An 18288-nucleotide genomic window follows, 5' to 3' on the forward strand; every position below is an offset into this window, starting at 1 on the left:
GAATTTATTAGTATGATATTTAAAATATCTAGGAAATGATCCACAATTACGTAGCACAAAGAACCAGAAAAAATCTAAGCTGGCATAGGAAAATATAATCAACAGATACTAATGCAAATATGACACAGAGGTTAGAATTAACTGATAAAGAGTTTAAAACAGCTATTACGTGAGAACGCTAACAAGTAATCATAAACACTTTTGTAGGAAATAGAAAAAGAACATTTCACTAAAGAAATAGGATATATAAAGAGCTAAATGAAAACTTTAGAACTAAAAAATACGGAACTGAAATAAAAGATGCCCTGGGTGGGCCAAATAGTGGGTCTGAGATGAGACAGTCAATGGCCTTAATGATAGGAATGACTCATCTGATCAAAAGAAAGAAAAAAATCTAAAAATGAACAGGGCCTCAGGGAACTGTGAGTCAACAACAAAAGATCTAACATTCATATAATTGAACATCCAGAAGCAGACAGAATAGTGTGGTGTTGAAAAAAAAATTGAAAAAAAATGGCTGAAAAATGTCCAAGTTTGGCAAAAAATAGACTTGAGAAGTTGAATGAACTTGAAACAGGATAAACTTTAAAAATTCACCTCTAGACACATCATTATCAAACTGCTGAAAACAAAAGCAATGAGGGATGTTTTGAGATCAGCCGGAGAGAAGAATGATGCATCATCTATAGGTGAACACCTACTCAAATGGCAGTGACTTTCTCATTAGAAACATGGAAGCCAGAAGGAAGGGGCAAAACATCTCTCAAGTGCTAAAAGTAAAGAATTATCAGTCTGGAATTCTATATTCAGCAAAAATCTTCTTCAGGGATGAAGGTAAAATCAAGAAATTCTCAGATAAAGGAAAGATGAAAGCATTCCTCACCAGAAGATACTTTAAAAGACTTTCTAAAGGAAGATTCAGACAGAAGGGAAATGATACCAGAAGGAAATTTGGGACAACAGGGGTAGAAAATCAGCATTAGAAATGGTAAATATCAGGGTACATATAATAGACTGTTCTCCTGTTGAGTTATTTTAAACATAGGTGTGGGTCGAAAGCAAAAACTACAACATTATTTCATAGGGTTTTTAATTTGTACAGATGAAATACATTTAGCAACAACAAATAAAGGAGACTCGGTAAAATGATAGAATTGTTGGTGAGGTTTTGACATATGAGTCCAAGTGGTTAAAATGTAGATTCTGAGCAGACTCTGAAAAGGTAAGTACATATATTGTCATTCCTAAAATAACCAATCAAGCTACTGCTATAGACAAATAAAAATAGAATACTAAAAAATGTTTCACCCGAAAGGAGGTAGAAAAAGGGAAACAGAAGAAAGAAAAAGTATAACAAACAGGAAAAAATAACAAAACGATAGAACTAAATTCAACTTGTGAACATTTGTATTTAATCTGATTGGTCTAAACAAACCAATTAAAGGACAGATTATTATGACTAAACTATGTACTGTGTACAAGAAACTCACTTCAAATATAATGACAGCCTAAGTTTAAAAAGAGGAACAGGAAAAATATACTACACAAACACTACTTAAAAGAAAGCTGGAGTTTCTGTATTAAAGTTTTTGCTTGAAAGCATCGAAAATTAATAGATACAAAAAGCGATTAAGAAGACATGAGAATCTTAAATGTGTATGCTAATAACTGAGCTTCAAAATCCATAAAGCAACAACTGACAGGATGGAAAGGGGAAGTAGACAAATTCATAATTATAATTAGAGAATCCAATACTCCTCTCTCATTAACCTTTGGAACTAATAGAGGGAAAACAAGTAAAATGTACATAAAACCTGAATGTCACCACACACCAAAAGAATTTAATTGACATTTATGGAACACCCTACCACCAGTAAAATACACATTCTTTTCAGATGCACATGGATACCCCACATTCTGTGCCACAAAACAAACTTGAGCACATATCAAAAAATCATACAAAATACATTCTCTGACATAAATGAATTAAACTAAAAACAAAGAACAAACAGAGTGAGCAAGTCTCCAAACACTTAGAAATTAAACACCAAACTGCTAAATAAATGAGTCAGAAGGTCTCAACAGACATTATAAAATATATTGATCTGAATGAAAAGGAAAATACAACATATCAAAGATGGTAGGAGGAGTTATGGCAGTGCTTAGAGGGATATTAATAGCATTAAAAGCTTGTATTATGAAAGAAAAAGATCTCTAATTCAAACTTTTACCATAAGAAATTAGAAAAAGAAGAAAAATAATCAAAATAGCAGAAGGAAGGAAATAATAAAGATAAGAGAAATTAATTAAAAGCAGAGATCTATAAAACCAAACATATTTTTAAAAGATCATTAAAATAGATAAATCTCTAGCAAAACTGTCAAGAGTGAGAGAGAGAAGAGAAATATTACCAATATGAGTGAAAGCTGGAGTATCACTACAGACCCTACAGACATCAATAGTATGATAATGGCATACTATAAACAACTCTATAATTATTTTCCAACATAGATAAAACAGACCAATTCCTTGAAAACCAATAACTACTAAAAATCCCTCAAGATGAAATAACTAGAATAGACCTTAAAGTATCAATGGAATGAAATCCAGTATGAGATGCCTTCACTGGTGAGTTCCACCAAAGAAGAAATAACACCAGATTTACACAATCTCTTCTAGAAAATAGAAGAGGAAATTCTTTCCAACATTTTCTGAGGGCCAACATTGCCCTGATCCCTAAACTAGACAAAGAAAATGCAAAAAAAATTTTAAAAAGAGGTAACTATGCAAAAATCTTCAACAACCTTAGCAAAAAATCCAGGAATATATAAAAGAATACTATCGCCAACTGGGGTTTACCCCAGGATACAAGGCTGATTCAGTGCTGCTGATCCTGGAACAACATGGGTTTGAACTGTGCAGGTCCACTTCTGTGCAGATTTTTTCCATAAATATAGTACAATCCTATAAATGTATTTTCTCTTCCTTGTGATTTTCTTAATAATATTTTGTTTTCTCCAGCACACTTTATTATAAGAATACGGCATATAATACATATAACATACAAAGTGTGTGTTAATCAAGTCTTGATGTTATTGGTAAGGAGTCCAGTCAACAGGAGGCTACTAGTAGTTAAGGTTTTGGAGGGTCAGAAGTTACACGTGGATTTTCAATTGTGCGAAGTCAGTGCCCCTAACCCCCTTGTCGTTCAAGGGTCGACTGTGTTTGGAAATCAGTCAATGTCATCTACATATTAACAGTTCAAAGAAGAAAAATCACACCAGGTGCTTTTTCTGCATCAGTTGATATGAACACTACAGTTTGAATTACTACGATTGTATTATGAATTAACATGATAATAAATTTATATGAGATAGCATTCACAATAAAATTCTTAGCAAACTGTGAATAAAAGGAAACTTCTTCATCCTAATAAAAGGTGTCCACGTACGGAACAGCTAGCATCATAATCATTGGTGAAAAACTGCATTTTTTCGCCTTAAGACTGGGAACAAGATAAAGATTTTCAATCTCACCATTTCTCTTCTACAACTTCAATTGTACTGGAACTCCTAGGCAGTGCAGTAATGGAAGGAAGGAATTAAGTGCATCCAGGTTGGAAAGCAAGAAAGAACAGCATCCACAAGTACACGTGTGATCGGCACAAATGTTTATAGCAGCTGTTTGTGCATGACCAAATCTGGAACCACACTGACATTCTCACATGTGGACAAAGAAATGGTGGCGCATTGGTGGACAAAGAAATGATTTCACATGATGAAATACTACAGAGCCGGAATAACTTGTGACAACCTGAATGAATCTCAGAGGCGTTACACTGAGGGGAAGAAGCCAATCTCAAAAGGTTACCTGCTGCATGACTCCATATATATGACACTTGGAGAAGGCTCAACTATAGATCACGGTCGGCAGCGCTTGCAGGGGAGGGTATGATTATAAGGGAAAAGCAAGAGGGAGTTTGAGGGGTGATGGAACTGTCCTTTATCCTGAACTGTATCCATATACAAATCTACGCACGTATTAAAATTCACCTAAGGGTACATCCCCCAAAGTCATTTCACTCAGTGGTAATTTCTAAATAATATCGCTTTCTAAAAAACACAGGGCATTTCCAGTGATTATCTCTCCACTCAGTTGCAACCTTATTCATCTTAATCCTTGAAAGACTCAGTATTTTCACATTCGCATCATGGCAGTGTGTTCGAAAGAAGTCCCAAATGAAGGCTTGCCTAGATAATGAATGCATTTAATGGTAAAAAAAAAAAAATTCTAGAAAAACAAAATGTGGTGGTGGTTCTGTTTCACTGCTGTTGTCACTGTCTTTTTTTCTTTTTGGAAACAGATTCATTTTGGAATTCCGCCTCTTTCAATACCGAGACTTCATACCTTCACTTCCCTACGTTCCGTGGAGAGCTCAGTGCTGACGTGTCTTTCTTTTTTAAGACAACGGCTCCTTCTGGGGTGTTTGTAGAGAATCTGGGGATCACAGACTTCATCAGGCTAGAGCTGCACGGTGAGTCGGCCCCTGGGCAAAGCCACCAGGCGCTCAGTACTTAGCAATAACCCCTTTGGGAACCTAATTCCCAATGTACTGCCGTGCTTTCTTTGTCACTTGTATTTCTTTAGTACATACTAAAGTTCTACGATCTTTTTTTAAAGATTTATTTATTTGAGAGAGAAAGAGCAGGGTTGGGGGGAAGAGGGAGAGAGTCTTAAGCAGACTCCTCACCGAGTGTGGAACCCGGTGCAGGGCTTGATCTCATGACCCTGAGATCACAACCTGAGCCCACACCAAGACCCGGACGCTCTACCAACTGTGCCACCAGGAGCACCTAAAGTTCTATTATTTTAAATCCTTATTTTTAATAGAGACTGAAACAGTGATTCACAGAACACACAGCAGTCTGTCCAATTTTGTGCCGCCCTAACTGTGTGCGATCAGGATATTTTAAACCAAACAGGTCCGTTAACTACTCACTAAATTGCAGAATCATTTCATGTAATTGACTCACCACATTGTTTATGCACGTATGCAAGGCTCAATTCCTTCCTTCATAATTTCATGTAGGGCTTTTTAAATAAAATATATGAGGATTTAAACCACCTTTAACTAAACTCACTGATGTAAACGAAGGCAGATAGCAGGTTAGTTTCCTTTGCGTAGGGAAGTATCTCTACTTTAGGGTTTGGCAAGATGGAGAGGATGCTCTGAGAGGAATACAGAAAATGGCTTTGGTTTTCTTCCTCCAGGATACAGATTTATTTTGCCCTCCTGGCCAGCAAGGAGTGACATTTGTCTACCTCAATGTCACCGTCCTCTTTCATAAGGAGCGTGTCATGCAGCTTCCCTCCTGTCTCTCAAGACTGGATTTCCTCCCCTGTGAATGAACCGAGCTACTCTCCATCTGTCTTTGCAGCTCCTGCAGAAGTGACCTTTTCCTTTGATGTGGGGAACGGGCGTTGTGAGGTCACCGTGCGGTCTCCCACTCCCTTTAACGACAACCGGTGGCACCACGTGAGGGCAGAGAGGAACGTGAAGGAGGCATCCCTTCAAGTGGATCAGCTCCCCAGCAAGACGCAACCAGCGCCGGCTGACGGCCACGCCCGCCTCCAGCTCAACAGCCAGCTCTTCGTGGGTGAGTGCGGTCGCGTTCTAGCCGAGCTGTGCCGCGGGAGGCAGACCCGGAGAAGACGCTAACCCTACAGCAGCGATGGCGGCAGGTGCACGCTGCTTCTGCCCACGCCACGCGCCGAGAGCTCGTGCAAGAGTCAGCCTCTCCTTCCATAGACTGTTGTTAATACGGTTTCCGTAGAAGGTTGTTAGTGATTATTGTTTCCATAGATTTCCCAGTTCACAGATGAGGTAATGGAGGTTCAGAGAGATCAAGCGACTTAGTCTAGAAACTCAAATAGAAGAGAAAGCCAGTCCCTGGTGGACAGATTCCCAGGCTTGCACCCGATAGCATTGATGACTTGTGTTTGTTTTAGTTACTTCTCATCAATACTATTTCTGAAACAATTAGCAATTTTCATCCAATACTCCCGCTTCACTTCTCAGTGAAGTTGGAGAACCTGCCATGTGACTGTGGCAGAATTCTCCAGTGTCCCCTCAAGCACAGACCGTGGGAGACTCACGTGGCTGTGCCCGCGGGACCAGCGCCAGCCGCGTCGGCTGCTCAGTCCTTGCAAATGTCAGGTTCAAAACCGGCCTGGCTCCATTCTCGCTGCCAGTTCTTCAAAGATTAAAGCTCTGGGTAGTGGAAGTCTTCCTTTTCATTTCCTTCCTTATTTCTTTAATATTTTTTCTCTTTTCTCAAAGGGAGAGATAAGTTTTGCTACGTTACTTTTCAGACAACTCTATTCTAATTTGGCAACCAAGCCGATCAATGAGGTAGCTCTTTCTTGGTCATTTCTCAGGTATATTCAAGTAAGTAAAGATGCAGTCCAATTAAAAACTGATATAAATCAAGATTAGCATGCTTTGCCAGAGGACACCTACAGCATCTGGGGGCTAGTGCTATGCAGGGAGATGTGTGTGTGTGTGTGTGTGTGAGAGAGAGAGAGAGAGTGTGTGTCCAACCCATGGCACATAAAACTCCACTTCAAGTCTTCACGTCAAGTCATGAAACTGAATCAAATTAAACAGTTTTATTTTCTGATTTGTAATCCTGAGGATCAATTAATAGAATTTCTAGGAACAAAGTTTGCATGAACCACCTACCTAAAATTGACTCCCCACTGAAATAATGTTTCTAGAGCTTGGGAAGCTAGCAGAAAATTCTGATCTGGGGTATGTACCCCAGGCCCACTGAGTCTGAATCCCTGGGAGTGAACCCCAACTCTGTTTTTAGCAAGCACTCCAGCTGACCCCTGGACTCCCAGATTTGAGATCAGGCTCACTTGAGACATGACAGAAATCCAGAGAGCTACACAGTGTTCGGTTATCACCTACCTGACCTCAGAGCCGGCAGACCAGAATGAGGCAGGCCTGAGGGCCTAGGTTTTAATATCACCCCTCTCCCTTCTCTTTCTCTGCCGGCTCCTCAATTCCTTTTTACAACATTGTTAATGGGAGCACTTCTAGGAAGGGTTGATATTACATATACGATTTGTTATATATATAACAAATGTATAACAAATATGTAGCAAAATATATGTAACAAATGCATATACAAATTATAATGTATATTATATATAAATATATACACTACATATAAATTTGTATATTGCAAATTTGTAATATATATTGCAAAACTTTTCAACTGTCTAACTTTATTGTGCATACCACAGTTGATACACTTAAACTTTAAAAAGGATAGATGGATCTTTTTTTAATGAAGGAACTGATGTAAAAATGTATAAGACTTTCTAAATATAACTTGAAGAAGTAACTTTAGAATAAGTATTTACCAAGGTCAACTTCAAAAATATTTTTGTCAATGGTTTATTCAGTATCATTTGATGATTCTTAATATGTGACCACAGCCTGTGTTTTCAAACTTGTATGTGTTCATAAAACTTTCGACGGGACGCTTTTTTGACATTATTGGTATGGCCTCAGTAGGACGTGGAGTCTAAATGCCGCCAAAACATCCGGGAGCACGTTTGCAATTGCAGCGTTTCCCTTGCAGGCGGGACAGCCACCAGGCAGAGGGGCTTCCTGGGCTGCATTCGGTCGCTGCGGTTGAACGGGCTGGCCCTGGACCTAGAAGAAAGGGCCACTATGACGCCAGGCGTGGAGCCAGGCTGCCCAGGACACTGCAGCAGCTACGGACACTTGTGTCGCAACGGAGGGAGATGTAGAGAGAGACCCAGGGGCATCGCTTGCGACTGTGCCTTCTCTGCGTACGACGGGCCTTTCTGCGAGAGCGGTGAGTGTGGCCCGCGAGCCAGACGGGGAGAGGGAGGCACCTCATTTGGCTCTTTGCCTTCCGTTTCTGACATTTGACCCTGCAAAGAAAGGATAAGGCGGTTCTCTGTGATTGGCTAACATAGAGTTGTTCCGCTCCCCAATTTGTCCCTTTGTGATTCTATTCTTGAGCCGCTCTTGACGACTTCTGTCGGAACCAGTATCATCGATGAAACACTGAAAAGAACAATAACTCTATGTATATGTTTACACTCGGCACTTAATGCTATGTAAATCTGAGATGAAGCATTTCACGGGCAATAATAAAGTATCGTTGCCCAGTTCTACATCATGGGACTATGCGTGGGGATAAGTTATCTTTTTATCCATACTTTATTATTTGTTTAATCTGCAGTCTTTTAAAATTTAAAAAAAACCAGCAAAGCATGACATTCTTGTTTTCTCTCTTGAGATATTTAAGGGTTAGAGATATTGTGTAAATACACGTAGAGAAGAGCCTTGCATTGACGTAGCGCTAACATAACAAAAATGAGTGTCATTCCAGAGATTTCTGCCTATTTTGGAACTGGCTCGTCAGTTATCTACAACTTTCAAGAACATTCCAATTACACCTTCAGTAAGAACGCCAGCTCCTTTGCAGCTTTGTTTCATGAGGATCTGACGCTGGCCGGCGAAATGGCCACACTGAGCTTCCGGACCACGGGGACGCCCAGCTTACTCCTCTATGTGAGCTCCTTCTACGAGGAGTACCTGTCCGTTATCCTCGCCCCCAACGGTGAGTGCCGACACTGTAAGAACAAGGGGACTGAATTAGAAAGTGAGGACCACAACGAGAGGGGCCCTCTAGGTGTTACACGACAAATAGGAAACACAATTGCATGGCTTCCGTTTCTCATTCTATTAGGGGTGCTTTCTTTTTCATGATCACCTCAAGTGTTTATCACCAAAGTTAACATTTCCATGATTACATTTAAAATACATTTCTCCCATGGCAATTGATCACTTAGGTATTTGATGTGCAGCTAGCCTTCTTGCTATTCTGGGAAGTCTTTCCTTCTATGCATGAATAAATTAGGGTTGCAATTCACTTTGAAACAAGATATCTTATTTTGTACATGGAAAATATTTCCTCCTCCTTCTAAGCGAAGTGAAGAAGTATATTGGACTATCTAAAATCCAATATTCCTACGCATCAGATGAATAGGATTGTTCTTTACTCATCATGTCATATCTACATACAAAGAAAAGTGGGATGAGAGCTACCCAACCCATGGCCACCAAGTGTTTCCAAGACTGTTCCAGATGGAGAATTAGACCAAGCTATAACCTTCTTTGCAGAGAGGAAGGGCAGAGACTTACCTGCTGGAGGATCTATTGCAGGCAATAAGGGAGTCATGGGATAGTGGGCATATCTGTGAAGGACATCAGGAGATTTCGAAATTGTAGCAAAGCATTGGTCTTTCCTCTGTTTCTTGATTATGGAAGAAACATTAGGGAAAAAATTCTGGTTGTGCAAAAAAAAATTCATTATGCAAATGTCAGCAATACATTAAAATGCATTAAAATAAGTCACATTAAAAGAAGTGATGCTTATAGAAACTGAATGTTAATGCAATATTGCTTGAGGTTTTACCATTTAATACTATGAATACCACATGAATAATTAACTTCGAGCCTAGCTCTGAGTTCTCATATGCTTAACTTAGACTTTTTCCTTTAGCTAAGGAAAATGGAAGAACTTGGAAAAAGACCATTTGGTCTTGACTTTTAAAATAGCATAATTGGATTTTGAATTCGGCCCCGGACCAGCACACAAATGATCACTCTTCCAGGAATAGGGACTGTTGGTGTCCTTAAGCAAGTGCTCAATAAATTCAAATTATGTGAAATAAATAAAAACAAAATGTGCTTTAGAACCTGCATTGACATTTTTTCTATAAAATTCCATCTTAGTTAAAAATGTCATTTTCTGTCTCCTTTAGGAAGTTTGCAGATCAGGTATAAGCTGGACAGGCACCAGGAACCTGATGTTTTTAACTTTGGTTTTAAAAACCTTGCCGATGGGCAGCTTCACCAGGTGAAGATTCACAGAGACGCGGCTCTGGTCTCTGTAGAGGTAAGGGGTAGATTCACAACAGTAACCAAACTTGTGGCACTCAGTGCATGACCTCCAGCAAGACTTCGATGATAAATCCTAGTAAAAGAGAAACACATTCAGCACAGTCTTCCCATGAAGGCCTGGGGACAGAAAACATAGTCAAGGTGTTTTATTTAGCAATGTTGTTTATTTGTTTAGCAAGAGGCTGACAAGGTTCTTATTAATATCTGACCACTTAAAATGCCAAGCTGTCCTCATCAGTAGGGGAATGTTGTCTAGCTTCTCCCAGCGATTACTGGAGATATTCCGATGGGAACCTATTCCCATCTGACTACAAAAAAGCAAAGGCTGCAGAAATGTAAACACAAGGAGAAAAGCAAGATTTTGCTTAAAGTGGGAATACATTTTTTAAAAGCATCAGCGTTTAAATTATTCATTGTCACTGGGTTTTGAAGAATAATCTTTGTATATTGAATCTGGGCGAATAATACCTTTTAGTGCTTGTGTTACTAATTTCTGTTTGAAATAAGTAAAAGCTTAAAGGTTTGAAATAGCTTATTGCATCTCTTTGTGGATTGTACCAATTATAGATCCTTAAACCATGAAGACAAGTAGTAGCGGGAAAAGAATAGGCCATGGGGTGGTGTGAAATCTGAGGAATTATAAAAATTATTATGAAACGGTTTTCTCCTTTAACCTCTGGGATATGTCGGAGGTATGGCTCATTTTTAGCGTTTTTCTTGGTCTCCCTCTGATTCCCATTCTCTTATCATCAAAATTGCCTGCCATTTTGATGTTTGCTTCTCGTGGAATATTTAATAGGTTAACCAGAATGCAAGGAGACAAGTCATCCTGTCGTCAGGGACAGAATTCAATGCTGTCAAATCCCTTATGTTGGGGACAATTTTAGGTAAGTGGCAGAAAGAGTGTCGCCCCCCCCCTCCCCAAACCCCATGACATGGATCAGGAGTGTTAGGTTGCAAACACAGGAAGTGTTCTTCATGCTGAAAGAAGCTTCTTGTCATATTCATGGTTTCCTAGTGAGTGACAATCAGGGTAGAAGCCGCTCTTTTTTTGTCTGAGTCCGCCTGAAATCAGGAGCAAGGGCTGTCTGGTAGGTGAGCCAGGGTGCTCCCTGAGCACTGCCTCCACACTTGTCCTCTCACTTGGCAATCAAGCAGAGTGAAACTTGGTATTTTTCTCACAATTGAGGAAAGGCGAAATCAAAGCAGGTATCACGTTCACAAATTATATATTAATCAGGGGTCAAATGCAGAAATCATTCAATGATAAATATAGATGTACATGTACAAGAAGAGAAAAGACTTAATTTTCTTTTAGCAAGTGAATATGTGTTGGGCAGTAGGCTGGGCCCTGCTTTGAGATGTGTTCAGTGCTCCCAGCTACTCTTGGAAAGTCAGGGCCTGAAGAGCCCGCACACACTCTTTATGGGCTGTGAGTTATTCTCCATGAGCGTAGCAGAGTAAAATCATACTTAGGCATCAAATTATTTATGCCTTTATTTTTTCCCCTTGTCTCCAAGAATTAAATTGAAATAAAATGAATTTTGAAAGGTAACTTTTCTTTTTGATCATTTATATGTAAATTGTACATGCTGTGGACATTTAAAGTTATTTGGGAGAAATCCTCTTGTGTGCTATTGCGTATTATTCCTGCTCTGGGACGTAACACCCACCTGGCTCTGTTTAGTCCTAGATAATTCATGGGATCTTTATTACCTTTGCAGCCATTTATACATTGATTCTTTGATCATTTCTTCTACCCCCCCCCCCCCACATATATAACATCCTACAAACTTTGGAGAGTTAGAGACTGCCCATGAGCGGACATTCAAAATATGGTGAGCAGCACAGTAACTATTAAAATGACCACATTGTTCTAAAAGACGATGGGCGATAAAATTATAAGTGCTTATTTTTCAGAGGAAATGTGACAAACCCTAGCGTGCCCTTGTAAATGGTAAAAACAGATGCACATCGTTTAGATGGTACAGGGTAACCGGAAGCGCCATGTCGGTCATGCGCACTTACAGGCGCAGGTTAAGCCAGTGAAGGAGGGTGCTGGAGTTCTTTGTTGTGAACATATAGTTTTAGCATCATATAATTAATAGCAACTTCAGGCTGAAGTGGTGATCCAGCTTTCTAATCGCGCCTTAAAGTGGATAAAGAATCGGGCTCCGTGATGTGTTGGCAGAAAGGCTTTGGTGTGGCTCACTGTTCCAGTCCCCTCCGCACGTGCACAATAGTCATCCAGCAGTTAGCGCAGAAATGCAAATGAGAACAGTTGTTTCCCTTGAGCACTGGGACCTCTCCCTTTCTAGCTATTGCAGCCCATTGGAGAGGAAGGGGACTATCTCAGGCTCTGATGTGTGACTTTGGATGTGTTTTCTAGGCGTTTCTGGACATTCATGTTTTTGTGCTATTAGATTTTTTGTTCTATTTTTTAAGGTTTTTATTTAAATTCTAGTTGGATAACATACAGTGCAATATTAATTTCAGGTGTAGAATTTAGTGATTCATCACTTACATACAACACCCAGTAGATTTTTTTATTCTATTTAAAACAGTGGCATAGTATAGAAAACTCCAGGAACTGGGAAAACAGTAGAAAGCAATAAGCTTCCCCTCTGATTTTCACCTGTGAGAATAACGGTATACATTTAAGCTAGAAGAGGTTATGAAGTTCCTAACACTTCAAAGCCCACCTTGAGTTTCACAGCACAGAGGGATGGAACCCCATCCTTGGCTGTCATCTGAATAGTATAATTGTTTTTAACATCCAAGAAGAAAAGAATTTGCTCCATTTTTATCTGATCCTGAGCTCCCCTCTCTGACCCACAGATAGTAACTATCCTCGGTTTGAACAGAGTGAGGAATTGATCATCTTAGGGGTGTGCAAGCCTCAGAGCTCGACTTCCACACGGGTGCAGTCTCTGAGTGGAGGGGTGGCCCTGTCTGCTCCCAGCAGGGTCATCCCTCCTTCATTGCCGGAGCAGGTGTCTGTGTGCACTCATTTCCCGGCCACGAGGACAGATGGGGTCAAGGAACAAAAGGAACACAGCACGCACAACTTCCTGCCCTCAGTGACTCCAGCCTCTGACAGGAGCGATGAGGCACGTTCAGAAGCATCTGTGACACAAGGTAGAAAAGTTGCCATCAGGACGTGTGAAATTGACAAATATTTTGAAAGACAATTTAGCTTTGAACTTACTATCTGTAAAAAGATATGCCATAGATTATAGAAATTGATTTAATAACTAAAGTGCCTTATATAAAGGGAATCATTTTAATAAAAAAGGAGAATAATATATTTTATCATATGAATTTTTATTTTCCTACAAGTTAATATATAGAGGGCAATAGCACAGAATCGAAGATGTTAATGTTTCGACTCAAGAATGGTATAGGCAAAAGCATCTCTCTCAGGCTATAAAAATTAAAGTTGAAATTCAGCGATGAAGTTTATTGCCTGAAGCAATTGAGTCTAATAAAATTATAAATATTCATTTCATCTGTACCTAGAGGTACGCATCTTGATCAAAGGCTAATAAAACTTTCCGTGTTTCGGATAACTTTATTTCAGGATAGCTTCTAGTTACCAGTTAGTAACTATGAGAAGACTACTATTTTGTGTTCAGATTTGGAAAATGGGAGCAGAGCTTCCTTTCAGAAACTTACAGTAAAATAGACCAACAGATTGACAAAGAGCCATTAATTTTCCAAAGGCAGTTGTCCCAAACTATGGAAAGCCATGCAGTACTTATTCTTGGTTAGCTGCATTGACTCAATGAGCTATCCATTCATTAAAAACCTTTGGTGGTCCCCGATGTGCACTTGTACTTCCCTGGGACATTTGAACACCTAGCAATAGGATACACTCTACTGCCCTCAAAGCACTCGCAATATCATAGGGAATATAAACAATAAAATAGTGTTTACGGCTAATCTGATTTATCATTATTATTACTTACCTTCGTGTGCTTTGGAAAAAATGGTTCAGGATCATCATCTAAATTATCAAGTTGTTTTTGTTCTTCCCATTCTTCAGTGGTCTTATTAATGATGACGACTCAGATTAAGTGTTCCCAGTTACTATAAAATAATTGTAGTAAAATCCTAGTTTAAATGCAAATCATTAGGTTTCTCATTTTCTGTCTAGTCTTGACTTGGGTGTGGCCTATGGTCCTAAAGTGTGAGAGCCTTAAAATACAAACACCCCAGTAAGGTGCCCTAGCATTTTCACTCAGTTTTATTTCTCTGAAGACTTTTGTATAGGTGGTATTCTGTTGATTTTGTCTTTTGTGCATTAAAAAGCAACAACAGCAAAAATCCACAAAGTATCAAAACAAAAATCTGTTTTGAAATGTGCAGCATAAAGATGTGTCTTTCTCTTTCCTCCTGGGAAAGAATACCATAGGTTAAGTGTACTTCAAATCAATACAGTCATGCAGATAAACCTTAGCAGGTAAATTTTCTGTGGGGAAAAGAAATCTACTGAAGGATCTTATGTTGAAATGGAACTTCATATGTGAGAATTGGGTAATAAATAATCTGTGGAAATGACCTATATATACCTTCATGGACAGACTACAGTTCGATATTGAAAAGTCCATTGACTTATGTGACATACGTTTGCCTTTGCTATGCTCTGCCTAAGAATTTATCTCATTTAGGAGGAAAGTCATGGAGCGGAAGACACAAGAAGTTTATAAAATTTCAGCAGTGTGAATACATTGCAAAGATCCTCAACAAAATATTAGCAAATCTAATCCAGTAACATAAAAAAATTGTTACACACCATGACCAGATAAGATTTATCCTAGGAATTTAAGGTTGGTTCAACAGATAAAAAGCAATCAATGCAATATGCCATATTAATGGAATAAAGGACAAAAACCACATGGTTACCTCAATAGACAAAGAAAAAGCATTTGAAAAAAAAATCCACTGTGCTTTCATAATAAAAAACAAACTAAGAATAGAAAGAGACCTCCTCACATGAAAAAAGACATCTACAAAAATCCCATGTCTAACATAACACTTAATGGAATGTAATAGAAATCTTTCCCTAGGATCAGGAGTAAGATAAGGATGTCTACTCTCATCACTTTCATTCAAGACTGTAGTACAGGTTAGAGTGAGTGCTACTAGGCAAGAAAAAAAAAAAAGAAGTATCCAGAATAAAAAGGAAGAAGTAAAACTATTTCTATTTGCAGAGAACATGATCTTGCAAGGAATCCATGAAAAAAGCTACTAGAGCTAGTACACAGTTTCAACAAGGATATAAGATAGATATACAGAAATTTATTTTATTTCTATATACTAGCAATGAATAATACAAAAATGAAATGAAGACTGAAATGTAAGTTCCATTTAAAATAGCATCAAAAAGAATAAAATACCTTGGAATAACTTAAACAAAAGAGGTGTAAGACAGACTGGAACCTATGAAACGTTGCTGGAAGAAATTATGGAAGACATACATAAAGAGAAAGACATCCATGCTCATGGATTGGAAGTCTTAATATTGCTAACATGGCAGTGCTCCCCAAATTGATCTACAGATTCAATATAGTTCTTATCAAAATCCAAATGGCAAGTTGATCCCCAAATGCATATGGAGATGCAAGGGACTCCAAATAGCCAAAACAATCTTGAAAAGAAGAATGAAGTTGGAGGTCTCACCCTTGATTTTAAAACTTGGTACAAAGCCATGGATATCAAAACCATATGATATTGGCATAAGGATAAATATATTGACCAATGGAATAGACTGAGAGTCAAGAAATAAAACTATTTATTGCCAGTTGACATTTGACATTGGTGCCAGGCCCATTCAATGGTACTGAGCCAACTGGGTATCCACAGGTTTAAAAAGCGATGTTGACCCCTACCTCATACCATGTACAAAAATGAACTCAAAATGGACGATACTCCTAAATGTGGGGGCTACAATTATAAAACTCTTAGACGAAACTATGGTTGTGCATTTTTGTGACCTTGGGTGCGGCAATGGTTTCTTAGATAAGGCTTCTTAAAAGCCTTGAGTTAGATCATGGTTTCTCAAAAGCACAAGCAATAGATAAGACAAGCACAAGAAAATAGATAAGTCCGACTTCCTCAAAATTTAAAACCGTGGTAATTCGAAAGACACTCCCAAGAAAGTAAAAAGGCAATCCACAAAATGAGAAAAACGTTTGCAAGTCGTGTATCTCATAAGAAATTTTTGCACAGAGTATATACAGAGCTCTTAGAGCTAAACAAAAAGACAACTCAATTTAAAAATGTCCAGAAGATCTGGTCAAAGGTCAAAGTCAAAGACATTTCTTCGGAGAAGATATACCAATGACTAATGTGAAAAGATGATCAAAATCATTAGCCGTCAAGGAAATGCAAATCCAAACCACAAGATATCATTAAAAGACAGTAACAGTGGTTGTTGAGGATGTGGAGAAATTTGAACGCTTGTGCATTGGTGGTAGGGATGTAAAATGATGCGACCACTGTGGAAAAATAGTTCAGCAGTTTATTTGAAAGGTAAACACAGAGTTGCCATACAACCACTCCCAGGAAGCTACCCAAGAGAATTGAAAACCTATGTCCAGACACAAAGGTGCGCACAGATCATCATAGCAGTGTTCTCCACTAATAACCCAAGGTGGGAATAACCCCAGTGACCATCGACTTTGTGGTATAGTATTACTTTTTATGGCCAGTATTTCATTGTAGACCACATACAAAAGGGGTATACAATGAAATATTGGCCATCAAAAGTAATGAAGTACCAACACATGACACAACATGGGTGACTCTTGAAAACATTATGCTGCATGAAAGAGGATAAACACAGAAAGTCACATACTATATGATTGATTTTGTATGAAATGTCCAGAATAGGCAAATCCATAGAAACAAAGTTTGGGTTTGCCCAGGGCTGGAGAGGGGTAGGAATGGGGCATGGTGTCTTGGGTTTCTTTTGGAGCGATAGGAAGATTCTGTAAGTGGATATTGGTAGTGGTTTTATAAATTTGTAAAGGTACAAAACTCCCCTGAATTGTACACTTTAAAAGGGGGAGTTTTCTGGTATGTGAATTGTATCTCAATAATAAGAAAAAAAATCTATTAGAGATTTCTTTCTTTTGCCAATGCCTCTTCTGCACACGCAGCTGAGAGAGGTGAGTGATGAGCCAAAATGACGTTTATTCTGAAGCGTGAATGAGTTTATTCAAGAGCAGGATGTGATGGGAGATAGGGGGTAGAGAACTGGAAGGGCCCAGGGTTCAGGACTGCTGAGACGGAGAGGGCTTCATCGGGAGGGGCTGTGTGATTTTGAAAAGGACTAAGGAACTAAGAGCAGCAATTGCGTAGAGTTCTGACAGTATCCCCTTGTCGGGGAGAAGAGTGGCAGAGACTGCTCACGTGCCATTACGTGAAGAGTTGATATTATTTACTAAAGACTAGTCTTCCAGTAAGTACCTATGGGCAGTGCCTGTTCAAAGCATGTAGGGTCCCAAATTACCCTTGATTTCTTCTCAGGAGTTAGTTGCGAGCGTTGGGAGAGTTTGGTGTGCGGCAGGCATGTGTTTCGGGGAGGAAGGAATAATTCCTTCACTTCTTTCTGACTCTGAAAATCAGGTCTCTCCAGCTCTGAATTGTCAGAAAGACAGACTCGTTTTCTAATTATGTCATTCATCTAGAATTTAAAAAGTTCACTCTGCTGTTTTATCCATTCCAGAAAAAATAGCAGTTCGATTCAGTTGAGCTGTTTTCATCCATCGGGCGTTTTAAACCTTCATTCATGCTGTTGGGTGTACGGAGAAGTTCATTCACTGTCTTTGCTGTGTAGTCCCTACGGCATGAGTATGCCGCACTTGGGTATTCTCCTGTTATGGGCAGCTGCATTGTCTTTGTTTGGGGCTGTTAAGCTCCTTTATCAACTTTATAGTTACACCTCCTTCTATTATTATCAGTTACCCTTTGGTTAAAATTATGCATCCTTGATTTACGGCATGCTAATTTGTCACACTTCTCAAAACACGTAAAAACTTTAAAACATTTGATTTCCTCTCCCACCCTTGTTGTCCTGTGTTTTACATTATTTTTTTTTTGCAAGATATTATTTTTGCTGTTGTTTAAAAGAGTTGATGTTCACTTCCGTTTATCCACCTATTTACGCTTTCTGATGTCCTTTACTGCTTCCTGTGGTTCCTTGAACCACTCACTCAGTTTCCTGATTTTTCTTGCTGATGAGAGCCTCTGGCCATGTTCTGGTGTTCACT

General features: G+C 39.0%; 1 protein-coding gene across 3 annotated transcripts in view; it reads left to right on the top strand.

The window, feature by feature from the left end:
• The window catches only part of LOC123776395 (contactin-associated protein-like 3), a 178769-nt gene that overhangs the window by 146894 nt on the left and 13587 nt on the right, over nucleotides 1-18288 (top strand). For all 3 annotated transcript variants that reach the window (XM_045772334.2, XM_045772335.2, XM_045772337.2), the window contains exons 16-21: nucleotides 4364-4534; nucleotides 5439-5657; nucleotides 7653-7892; nucleotides 8436-8666; nucleotides 9874-10007; nucleotides 10812-10899. In XM_045772334.2, the coding sequence (XP_045628290.2) occupies nucleotides 4364-4534; nucleotides 5439-5657; nucleotides 7653-7892; nucleotides 8436-8666; nucleotides 9874-10007; nucleotides 10812-10899 (1083 nt within the window). The remainder of the gene's footprint in view (nucleotides 1-4363; nucleotides 4535-5438; nucleotides 5658-7652; nucleotides 7893-8435; nucleotides 8667-9873; nucleotides 10008-10811; nucleotides 10900-18288) is intronic.

This window comes from Ursus americanus, chromosome 34 (assembly GCF_024610735.1).
Source record: "Ursus americanus isolate L20-20 chromosome 34, mUrsAme1.1.p, whole genome shotgun sequence".
NCBI lineage: Eukaryota > Metazoa > Chordata > Mammalia > Carnivora > Ursidae > Ursus > Ursus americanus.